Source organism: Tamandua tetradactyla, chromosome 4 (assembly GCF_023851605.1).
Source record: "Tamandua tetradactyla isolate mTamTet1 chromosome 4, mTamTet1.pri, whole genome shotgun sequence".
In the NCBI taxonomy this organism is placed as follows: Eukaryota; Metazoa; Chordata; class Mammalia; order Pilosa; family Myrmecophagidae; genus Tamandua; species Tamandua tetradactyla.
The window spans coordinates 65,430,618-65,442,834 of NC_135330.1; the positions used below are offsets into that span (position 1 = coordinate 65,430,618).

At 39.3% G+C, this 12,217-nt stretch overlaps 1 protein-coding gene across 3 annotated transcripts in view; it reads left to right on the top strand.

Annotated features, from left to right (window-relative positions):
• The window catches only part of CR2 (complement C3d receptor 2), a 36,931-nt gene that overhangs the window by 13,777 nt on the left and 10,937 nt on the right, over positions 1-12,217 (top strand). For 2 of the 3 annotated variants that reach the window (XM_077157658.1, XM_077157656.1), the window contains exons 2-15: positions 2,518-2,907; positions 4,347-4,535; positions 4,622-4,721; positions 4,979-5,061; positions 5,564-5,971; positions 6,577-6,753; positions 6,835-6,925; positions 7,214-7,290; positions 8,235-8,642; positions 9,040-9,216; positions 9,291-9,372; positions 9,752-9,834; positions 10,324-10,716; positions 11,758-11,943. In XM_077157658.1, coding sequence (XP_077013773.1) covers positions 2,518-2,907; positions 4,347-4,535; positions 4,622-4,721; positions 4,979-5,061; positions 5,564-5,971; positions 6,577-6,753; positions 6,835-6,925; positions 7,214-7,290; positions 8,235-8,642; positions 9,040-9,216; positions 9,291-9,372; positions 9,752-9,834; positions 10,324-10,716; positions 11,758-11,943 — 2,844 coding nt within the window. The remainder of the gene's footprint in view (positions 1-2,517; positions 2,908-4,346; positions 4,536-4,621; positions 4,722-4,978; positions 5,062-5,563; positions 5,972-6,576; positions 6,754-6,834; positions 6,926-7,213; positions 7,291-8,234; positions 8,643-9,039; positions 9,217-9,290; positions 9,373-9,751; positions 9,835-10,323; positions 10,717-11,757; positions 11,944-12,217) is intronic. The other variant, XM_077157657.1, reaches the window with a different exon arrangement.

Genomic DNA, 12,217 nt, shown 5'->3' on the forward strand with positions numbered 1-12,217 from the left:
TTTCATAGCAGCCTAGCATTCCATTGTGTGACTAGACCATAGTTCATTTATGCCTCTACTGTTGGTGGACATTTGGTTTGTTTCCATTTTTTGGATATTGCAAATGATGGTGCTATAAGCATTATTGTATATGTCTTCTGGTGCACATACTCGTGCAATTGCTGAGTCATATGGCATGTGTACATTTAGCTCAGTAGATGCTGCCAGATAAGTTTCCAAAGAAGTGGTAGCAGCTTATACTTCTCCAAATAGTGTACAAGTGTGCCAGTTCATCCACATCCTCACATACATTTGGCCTTTTTAATTTTAGCTCTTCTGATGGGCGAAGTAGTATTTCATTGTAATTTTCAATGACTAGTGAGGTGTCTTTTCAAGTATTTATTGGCCACTTGGATTTTCTTTTTTGTGATGTGTTTGTTCAACTCTCTTGCCATTTTAAAATTGGATTATCTGTCTTTTCCCTGTTGATTTGGTGGAGTGATTTATATATTTTAAATATTAGCTGTCTACCGCTTTAGATCAGTTTGCATTTTCTAGAGTTTTATATAAAGGAGATCATGAAGTATTTATTCTTTTTGTCTAGTTTCTTTCATTCAACATAACTTTTTTGAGATTCACTCATGTTGCATGCATCAATAGTTCATTCTTTTTTATTATTGAGTAGTATTCCATTATATGCATATAATATAATTGGTTTCTGCATTCTCTTTTGATGCGCATGTATGTTATTTTCAGTTTGGGACTACTACAAATAAAGCTGTTAAGAATGTTTGCATACCTGTTTTTTGTTTTATGAATATCAATTAATTCAAGTTGGTTGACAGTTTTCTTCAAGACTTCTGTATTCGTGCTGATTTTCTGTCCACTTGTTCCATCAATTATTTGGAGAGGGATACTGAAATCTATGTCTTCATGAATTCTTTCCATTTTTCTTTTCAGTTCTATCAGTTTTTACTTCATGTATTTTGAAGCAATGTTATTAAGCACATAAATATTTAGTAATTTTATGTCCTTTTGATAAATTGACTCCACTAACCTAAGAAGTGACGTTTTTTATTCCTGATAATATTCCTTGCTCTGAAATCTAATGTTTATTTTTCTTTTGATTACTGTTAGCATGATGTATCTTTCATTTTTCTCCCCACAACCTCTATGTCATTGTTAAAAATTTATGTTGTACTTCTAAAATTGGATTTACTTCTAAATTGTACCATGCACTATTATTTTTCATTAAATAGTCAATTATCTTTTAAAAAACATAAACAAAAGTGCTAGCTAAATTTATTCAATTGACTAAATATTTTATATATTTATTTTATATAAATAATTTATTCAATTGACTAAATTTATTCAATTGACTAAATATTTTATTGAGGCTTTCCAAAGTTACCCCTACTATAAGTGAGTATAGACTAATGTCCTAAAGGTCTGGCTGTGTCTTATGCCAGTTCCTTCTAGTGAAGCGCTCCTCTTGGAGTCAAGTGGAAATTAACAGGAAGTTCTGGAGGTTGGTGATTTTCTCTTGATTCTGAGACTCACTCAGGAAGGATGTGGATGTTCCAAAGCAGCTATAGACAATGAGTATCCCTCATGCCTATGTGGAAAGTACATGAAGAGTATGAGGTCATTATTTCAGTGGCTTTTTCAAAAGGGCCCAGCATCCAGGGAGGAAAAATTACCTGTAGTCAGGCTGCAGTATCTGTACTAGCAGGATTGAATGTGGTCACATTGCCTGGAGCCCTAGATGTGCATTGAAAACAGGCATTGAGTAACTGCTGTGTTCCGGGTCTCGTATGTGCTCTGTTCATGTATCTTCATCTCCCTGGGTTCTCACCACAATCTTCTGAGATATCTTGAATGGTATCATGAAACTGAGTCCTAGAGAGGGTAAGACTAAGTTCACACAGCCATTGAATGACAGTGGGGATATGAAATCTGGTCTCCCGGACCGAAATTTCATTTGTCCAGGGTGCCTCCCCACATACAATCAGCAGGTAATTGCCATGTCTTTACCTGTTATATAATATAAATGCCTTTAACATTATTTTATGTGCTAAGTTTACCTTCTGTTTCATTATTAAAATTGATTCCACTCACAACTGCTCCATACGTTGCTTCATTGTTAGTGTGGGGTCAGGATTGTGCTTAGTCCTGTACTGAATTTTTTTACGGAAGGTCGAGTGAGAGATAAGAACCTAGGAGCTTGGGGATCAGCAGGAAGATGAGTAAGAAATCAGTTATTAAAATATCTGGGGTGGTGTGACGGTGGCTCAGTGGCGGAATTCTCACCTGCCGTGCCAGAGACTTGGGTTCAAGTCCCGGTGCCTGCCCATGCCATAAATAAATAAATAAATAAAACGTCCAGGTCTGTCTCTGAAGAAGTAACATGACCTCCATTGGATCTCTTATCTAAATTTGAATCTTTTTGTTGCTTTGTGGCAGTTTGCACTATACATATATATTTCAGCTCAGTGGTCATGATCAGGGTGTCCACATCGTTCCTTTTCTATTTTTCAGGAATTTCTTGTGGCCCTCCTCCTCCTATCAGTAATGGTCGGACAAGCAGTCTTCCTGATACCGTCACGGTGGGCACCGTGGTCATGTATACATGTTTACACACCTTTCGCCTCATCGGAGAGAGAGTCCTTTTCTGTGTAACTAAAGACAATGTGAATGGAATCTGGGATAAAGCTGCCCCTGTCTGTGAAGTTTACAAAAAAAATGTGTTTTGCCTTGAGCCCACGGTACTGGGGGGTTACAGAAATAAAGACTCTAAACCACCCTATAGACATGGTGATGCTATAACATTTACCTGTTCTGCCAACTTCACCATGAAAGGAAACAAAACCGTTTGGTGCCAAGGAAATAAGAACTGGGGGCCCACCCCTCTGCCGACCTGTGAGAGCGGTGAGTACAAGAATAGAACTGAGTGGAGAGGGGGTCCTTGAGTTTTTGTGCAGATCAAGTTGTGTATCATTCTGCAGAAGGAGCCACGTGGATGTGTGAACCAGGAGGGTGAGAAAAGGAAGCCGGGGAAAGGGCGAAAGTTAAAGGTTCCTGTGTTGTTGTTTTTGTTTTTTTTTTTTGTCCTAGAAGAATATGAACATTCATTCGACAAACATCAATTGAGCAAAAGAGTTTAAAATATACAGAAAAATGTAATTGAACATATCTGATAATTGCATGGAATAAGGAGTTCCATAGGGTGGGAGCCAAATTTAGTAGGGGCTAGGGGAGTTCGATGGTTTTAGACTATTTGTCTGCATTACTGTTACAATGAGAATTATGTGGGCTCTAATGGCAAAAAAAACCCCACACACACTCAATGGATGTAAAACTCATCTATAAATAGCTGTTAATACAGTTTGGCTCAAATGATAGGGCCCTGCCCTCAGGAGTCTCTGTAACCACTTTCTAAAGCAATCCACTATTTTCCCAAGTCACCTCCCAAGCAATAAACATTGCAAATCAGATAATGTGGGAAATCTGGACTACTGTAAATGTTTCATTTTATTTGGTTTATGATGCTGCTGGAATCCAAATCTGAATTTCAATTATACAGTTACAGGGATTGGCAATATTTGACAAAAATAATAACATCAAAATTAAGTATTTCTTTTCTTAATAAAAATAAAATTGAGGATGGATTAAAGTACTGAAAAACTATTAAATTGTTACAAAATATATATGATTAAACATCATATAATGTGTGTAAGTGTATATATGTGTATGTGTATATACATATATATATATATGTACTCATATATATAAATCTTGGATATAGGGAAGGTCTTTTTTTAAGACAGTCACAAAATGGAGTGGCCATACTATGGAAAAAGTTAAGCCTTTCTAAAGATTTAGGTAGAGCTATATATATTGACATGGAAAGATCTCATAAACAGATTATTAAGCAAAGGAAGCAAAGTGTTGAATAATATATCTTGGGCATGCACACTTACGTACAATATTTGTGTTTGTATGTGTATCATATATATGACCCAACTAAACTATAAATGGCTGGCAGGATAATCCCCCAGAGGATAACATGGCATTTCTGGAGCAGAGTAGGTTTATGGCTATGGTAAGAGTATGGCCAATAGTGGACTTTTTTGGTAATTAAATAAGGCAAATATAAGATATAAATAAAAATGAAAACTAGCACACTGCTCAGACTATGAAATGGATGCCAATAAACCACAACTGGTTCATCTTTAAAACGCTGAGTTGGAAGTAATGACCATTGGTACCACAGATCACTTGTTACTCTTTGGATGTGGCTCCTAAGTTAGAATCTAGGTCACGATGAATGTTAAACCTGATGGCATTTTTTTTTTACGTGCATAAAGATTTCCCCTTGGAGTGTCCAACACTTCGCAGGATCCCCAACGGCCGTCACACAGGGGAGGACGGCGGTCCCCTTGCTCCAGGATCTTCTGTGACTTACAGCTGTGAACCTGGTTACTTGCTTCTTGGAGAAAAAACCATTAACTGTCTGTCTTCAGGAGCCTGGAGTGCTGACCCTCCCACATGCAAAGGTACCCTACATTTACAATCCGCTTTAAGAATTCGGGCCGTTCTGTTATTTGCCTTGCTTTGCTCATCTTTGGGCTTGCTTCCTTAGAGGCGCGATGCGAACCCCTCAGACAGTTTCCCAATGGGCAGGTAAAGGAGCCTCTAAGTCTTCGGGTTGGCGAAATGATGAACTTCTCCTGTAACGAAGGGTGAGTGTCAGTTGGGCCTGTGGGAATGAATTCATTTGACTTATGTGTGCTTGGCGTGAACTGTGAAACCTGTAGACGCCTCCTCTGTGACTGCCTGGATAGCCTGAGTGAGGTCATGAGAGAGAATTCCTATGAAAAGCATAGGTGCACACAAATGAACAAATTAAGTGAATTTGTCTTGTATTTTAAGAATTGGGGTTTCTGCAGCACAAACAGCCTAACAGTTCTGGGTGACACCTACAATCCTCCATCTCCAGGTATCGGTTACGAGGCCAGCCTTCTAGCCAGTGTGTAATTGCTGGTCAGCGCGCTGCTTGGACCAGGATGCCAGTATGTGACGGTCAGTAAAGGAAACTGTGGTTTACAACTAGTTGTTTGGTCAGAGGTTCAAAAGGACACGAAATTCTCAGCTTCATTAAAATTTTCGGTTTCAACAGTACTGGACAGACTTTTGTAGAGCTAAGATCTCTCCTAGAAATCTTAAAAGGACATGGTCTTGTGGGAATTATCCTTCTTTACCTTTCTAGTCTTGGCTTACTCAACTAAAACAGGGTTCCCAGTCTTTTCCTTCTCATAACTGAGTGCACATCAGTCACATAACAGACACTTTATTTGTAAAAAAAAAAAATCTAAGGATCAACAAAGTAGATATACTCAGTAATGAAGTTTAAAAATGATAGCATTAAAAAATTATATTGTTTTATCTGCCTTGATGGATTCATTAGGAATTCACATATTACTGTCCTTGAACCTAGGATATGAGTGATACCAAACAACATCTGATGCATTCTTTGTTTGCAATACGCCCACAATCTTGTCATATGTCTCTGTAATTTTTTTAGAAATTCTCTGCTCACCACCTCCTACCATTCGCAATGGAAGACATACAGGCAGTACTTCAGTGAACTTTGCATATGGAAGAACTGTCACTTATACTTGTGACCCTGACCCGGAAGAAGGAGTGAAGTTTGTCCTTATTGGGGAGAGCACCCTCCGTTGTATCAGCAATAGTGAGAAGACTGGAATCTGGAGTAGCCCTGCCCCACGCTGTGAACTTTCCATTTCCACAGTTCAATGCCCACAACCACAAATCCTAAATGGGTATATATTATTTGGGCAGGAAGACCAGTACTCTTACAACGACACTGTGGTATTTGCTTGCCAGTTTGGTTTCACCTTAAAGGGCAACAGGCAAATCCGGTGTACTGTCCGAGGGACGTGGGATGTGTCAGCACCAGTCTGTGAAAAGGGTGGGTGCTCCAATGTTCACAAAAGTTGCTACTGGTTCTTCCTTTTGAAAAGTTAGAGGAAGGGTATATACACTTAAGCAAGGTCTTCTCCAGTTCCCATTCCCTTCATTTATACTAAATATAGTGGGTAAAAATTGCAAAGAGGACTTTCTTAACTCCTCTTCTGCCCCTACCATTGTTTCATTTTGTGAGATTGTCTTTGGGGAAAAAGCATGAGGGTTTCCTATGATGCCTGTTTCTTCAGGGGCGGGGAGTGCTTGTTTGTATCGATAGTGAGTCTTAAAAAGGAAGTCAGCAAAGCCCCACCCCAGGGTATAAAACACTTCTTGTTAAAAGCGTGCAAGATGATTCCCTGAGAAGGGAAGAGAAAGGAGGGCAGTTACAGCACGGACTGCAAACAACAAAATCTACAGCAGCCAAAGTGCAGGAAAGACAAGCAGATTGAGCAACACTGACCTAAAATTACCCAAACTGGGCTATGAGTTGCCTTCTGCACCATGCAACAGAATGGAATTGTAGCCCTAATGTCAACTTCTTTGGCTTAGTTTCCTTTTTTTGTTGTTAACAAAAATAAGTGTTTTTTTTTCCCCTTTCCTTCCCTTTAGAGTGCCAGGCACCTCCTAAAATCCTCAATGGGCAATACAAAGGAAGATATATGGTCCGCTTTGACCCTGGAACATCCATAAAATATAGCTGTGATCCTGGCTATGAGCTGGTGGGAGAAGAATTCATACATTGTACCTCTGAGGGGGTGTGGAAACCCACAGTTCCCCAATGCAAAGGTACCAGGCTTCCAGTGTAGATGTTTTGTTGATATTTGAGATTGCCTTGAGCTGATTCCTTATCCTGGTCTCTTTTCTTAGTTGCAGAGTGTAAACCTATAGGAGAGAAAGTCTTTAAAAAACCCCAGCATCATTTTATTAGACCAGATGTTACCTCTTCTTGTGATGAAGGGTGAGTGAGGGCCATCTCAGCCTGACCCATGTCTGGCTTCTCAGTGCACATTGCAACCTTTATTTAGGAATTTATCTAAAGGCCCTTCCCTGATATGTGTTCATGGAATTGTTGATAATACTATTTTTCCGTGCATGGAAACTCTGCCCATGCAGTAGATAGATGGCACTGCCGCTGGCTGCGTTTTGTTCCTGTTGCTTGTCCTGAAGGTGGTGAGTCTGCTTTTGAGCCAACAGCTCTTGCTTACTGGTCATAAGATGGCAAAATGACATGACTTTTTGTCTCTAGGTACCGGTTAGATGAGAGTGTTTATCAACTGTGTCAAGGCACAATTCTTTGGTTTATGGAGATTCGTCTTTGTAAAGGTGAGTAGCAAAAAGGGCAGAGGGCATGAAATAATGTGAGAGCTATGCATTTTCTGGGCTATTTCTCTTTTACCATGTTATGAGAGTAAGAATATTAGATTTTGTTTTGCTAACTTTTTCAATAGTTATAGTTGCAGAGTTTTGCTATGTCTTTCTGTTGTCAACCTCTTTCTACTTCAAAGTGTAGTAATCAGTTTAAGTTAAATTTACTCAGCTACTGATTGTCTTTCCTGATTTAGGATGATAAGAATAATGATGGCTATGAGTATATGAGTCACCCTCTTTAATTTTGAGTATACTGAGAGAATAAGGACATTGGTATTGGATCTGAATTCAGATTCTGTTTCTTCTGTTTAATAGTTGTATGACCTTAGGAGATTTACCTAGCTTCTCTAAAACTCAGGTCCCTCATCTCTGAAACTGGCATAAGCAGACAGACTTCCAAGTTGTTAGAATTAAATGGTACTGTCTCTACTTCCTAGATGAGAAAACTGCTAGTCACAAAGTAGGTGCTCAATTAACAATAAACATTGTTGGATGACTGTATCAACTATCATATCACTTCAGCACAAAGATGGAACTCAAAATATCATAATTCTATCCCCCATGCCTTTAATTCTACTATTGGTTATAAAAAAAATTCTTCTTTCAATTGGTAATTTACTACTGTTCTCTACCACCTCACAATATGATATCGATCAACACATTCACTTTTTTTTTTTACATGAGCAAGCCCTGGGAATAACACATTCACTTTTAACAAAGATTTCCATTGCGAAAAAAAATCTGCCCTGTGAAATCTGTTTAAATTGAATTTTACAAGCATAATGACCTTTGAGATAACTCATATAATCACAATTATGTCCTCCAGAAGATAGCTTCATGTCCATCCTTTGGTGTCTAATACTGCAACAGAGTTCTACGGTATCTTTTAATCTCTCCAGAAATCACATGCCCACCGCCTCCTGTTATCTTCAATGGGATGCACACGGGGAGCTCCTCAGAAGATGTTCCATACGGAACCACAGTCACTTACACATGTAAACCCGGGCCGGAGAGTGGAGTGAAATTCAACCTCATTGGGGAGAGCACCATCCTTTGTTTAAGCAATGATCGAGAGCAGGGCATCTGGAGTGGCCCTGCTCCTCTCTGTGAACTTTCCCTCCCCGCGGTTCAGTGCTCACATGCTCACGTTGTAAATGGATACAAGATCGCTGGCAGGGAAGCCCCATATTTCTACAACGACACTGTGACGTTCAAGTGTAATAATGGATTTACTTTGAAGGGCAGCAGTCAGATTCGTTGCAAAGCCAATAACACTTGGGAACCTGAAGTACCAGTTTGTGAAAAAGGTAAGAACTCAAGGAGCAAGAAAGAGTGAATGAGTGAGTAAGAGTGAGTTTTTTATTTATTTCCTTCCGCCCAAAACTAGAGTTATGGAAAAAAGGCAAGGGGCACAGATTGCTTTCCTTTTCCTTCCATTCTGTAATAGAATGTTCTCTGTGAGTCATGTATGTTCTTTGTGTAAATGTTCCCTTGAGTCTGTGATATGTTCAGCGTAAATATGAAAGGACCTTTTTAATAGTGCCTGGTTTCTTCAAAAGAGTAGAAAGCATTCAGGGATACATTAGAGCTTTGTCGTCTTTGGCGTAAAAGTTTCAGGTTGTCCATTGTCAAATGTTGTATATGTAACGTTCTTTGGTATAAATTATTGTTTGTTCATATTTATGTGGGGAGTTTTCTCTTCAGACTGCCAGCCACCTTCTGGGATCCACCACGGCCAACACACAGGTGGGGATAGGGTCCTCTTTGTCTCTGGAATGACTGTCACCTACACCTGTGACCCTGGCTACCTGCTTGTGGGAGACAAATCCATTCAGTGTATGCCTTCAGGAATTTGGAGACCTTCTGCCCCATGGTGTGAAGGTACTTTCAATTCCAGAGTTGTCGTTCTCTTTGCTATGAAGTATCTATCAGTAATTCCCACTTTGTTCCTCTAGAAGCATCATGTAAGCCTGTGAGAGAATTTAAAGAGGTCCTGGATGAGTCTGTGGTGCCATTTAATATGTCCTGTCAAGATGGGTGAGTATGCGATGATTCATTCTGAGAAAGGGCTACTACCTTTTGTGCATTAACTCCTCTCAGTTTATCCTGATGAATCTCTAAAGGGAGATTTAGAGAGTTAGAGATTCTTCATGATCTCACTCACCGAGACTATGAGGTTCCAAAGGCCTAATTAGTATCACAGAGTTTGAAGTCCTTTCGTTACATGGAAATGGCTTTGCTATGTGTGACAATGAGTCTAAATTAGTTTTCTTATTGTTTTCCTGGGAGGCCAAGAATTTTAACTGTTGTCTGCCAATGTTTTTATTTAGAAGCACCTCTGTAATTGTGGTTTGAGGAGGCCGGGTTGCAGACTTGTGATACTGGGAAGAGAAACTGTATTATAATTTATCTCTAGGTACCAGCTGACTGGATATGCTTATCAGAAGTGTCAAGATGCTGAAAAGGGGATTTGGTTCCAGAAGTTTCCACTTTGTAAAGGTAAGTGGGAAGATAACTTGATGGTGGTAGTAGGAGGGTTAGCTCAGGGCAGGCCACTGAAGAGCTAGTCTACAGCTACCTCAACAGTCTATGCATTTTCCTCAGTATGAATAGGATGAAATAGTCTTCATGTTTGGTCAGTATTGGTATTGGGAAACAAAGTTGTCAAGTAAGAACAAAATATTGACCATATTTCTGACAATTTTGTTAAAGATAAAAAAGATGTATAGCCTGTATTTCTAGGCCTTGGGAACATAGCTATATTTCTTTCTCTCTTAATATTTTACTATGTTTTCTGATTTTTTTTGGAATTATTATGCATTACACATACTAGATAATTAATAAAGCTCTTTTTAAAAAGCATAATCCAGTTTCCAAATTTCTGATTATGTGAAGTGCTTACAGCTGCATAGTTTCCTTTGTACATGAATGGAGACCTCCCTACTTGATGTACTAGCTGAAGGAGAATCCCCTAAATCTCTTCTGCAGTTATTCAGTGCCCACCTCTACCAAAGATGCTCAATGGGAAGCACACAGGTATGATGGCAAAACACTTTCTATATGGAAAAGAAGTTTCTTATGAATGTGACCGAGGATTCTATCTTCAGGGAGAGAAAAATTTACAGTGCATAAGTGATGCTGAAGGACGCGGATCTTGGAGTGGCTCTCCTCCAAAGTGCCTCCAACGTCCTCCTGTGACTCACTGCCCGAACCCCGAAGTCAAGCATGGATACAAGCTAAATGTAACTCGTTCTCCATATTCCCACAACGACATCATCTATATTGCCTGCAATCCCGGCTTCATCATGAATGGCAGTCACTTGATTAGGTGTCATACCAATAATACATGGGTTCCAGGTGTACCAACTTGTATCAAAAGGGGTAAGATATACTTAAGGGATAAAGTATTGAATGTTGCACAGAATAAAGAAAAATATCCACTTGCCATTATGAATATCCACCTGCCATTGTGCCTAAAGAGAAAGCATCTAGAAACTGAGACAGTTAGGTTATGGCACAAGGTAAATGCTTTTTCTCATGTCCTTACTTACCTGATTTGTTTGTTCGTTTTTTTACATTTTCCTTTCCAAGCATGTGGAAGTCGTGAAAAGTTAATGGTTAACTTCCAAATCAAGAGTCCCCAAAAGCATTTTTTTTATGGATTTGGAAGAAAAATGGGCAAACTTTTCTTTTTGCAAATTTTTGGTAGTAATGTTGCTTAATAATTTTATATTTAAGGCTATCATACCAGCCAGAAAGAGAACTTTGGGTGTCCTGGAAAGTGAAGCTGCCCTTCACCAAACTATTGAATTGTTTTTCTTGGAACTTGTATATATCATTTGGCGGCTTTATTCCTGTTAGTGATTTTTAACAGCTGAGGCCACCAATTGGTGACCCAAGCACTGAATTCAGCTCGCGGAATTGTTTTGTCTGTCCAGCACAGTAGTCTTATTTTAATTGAAACCCACCATCACAGTCCAAGATAAATAGAGAGCACATGTGACAATAAGAGCCCCTTTGCTCTCCTGAAAAGCATCAGCAACTTGGGCGGAGCAATGACTGCCACTTTTAAAAGGATTTGCCATTCCTGAGCTGCTTCACTTCCTGTGTCCTATACACATTTGAAGGTGTGAGCCTTAGACTGTAGCCTGGCTGCTATTTAAAGGGCAAAGAAAAGACTACTGCTAGCTGATAGAGTAAAATTGTGGGCTGCCTCTACTGATGTTTCATTGTCTTACTTCTGATAAATTTATTTTGGTTATATATAATAGAGATAGGAAATCCAGATCCCTAGGTCTGGGTGAAATTAATGGATATTTCAAGATACCAGCTAGTTGGCTTGTTGTATGCCTTCCTTCTCTAGTCCTGACAACCAGAGATAGTGCCTTCCTCTGTGCTGAATCTTTTCTATTGGTATCTAAGCCTCCTTAGGCTGTCGTCATCCACCTGAGATCCCCAATGGCCAACACACTGGTGAAAACATTGCTCGATTTTCTCCTGGAATGTCAGTCCTGTACAGCTGTGACCAAGGCTACCTGCTGGTGGGAGAGGCCCTCCTTCTTTGCACACATGAGGGAAACTGGAGCCAACCTGCCCCTTATTGTAAAGGTACACTGTCCATTTTCTTTTCTTATTTTTAAGTCAAATTGAGCTCCAAATAGATTTATCTAGGTATCCAGTCAAGTACTATCGACTTAAAATAGCCAAAAAGAATATTGATTGGAAGACATCTCAACACCCCAGAAAAAGAAAAAATGGCTTAGGCTATGTTTTATCTGGTGCATGGCCACATATGTAGTCATTTAATATAAAAAGTTGAGGTGTTTATGTAAATGCAACAACTAAAGCACAAATTGTATTTACACTGGGGCTACATTTAGGT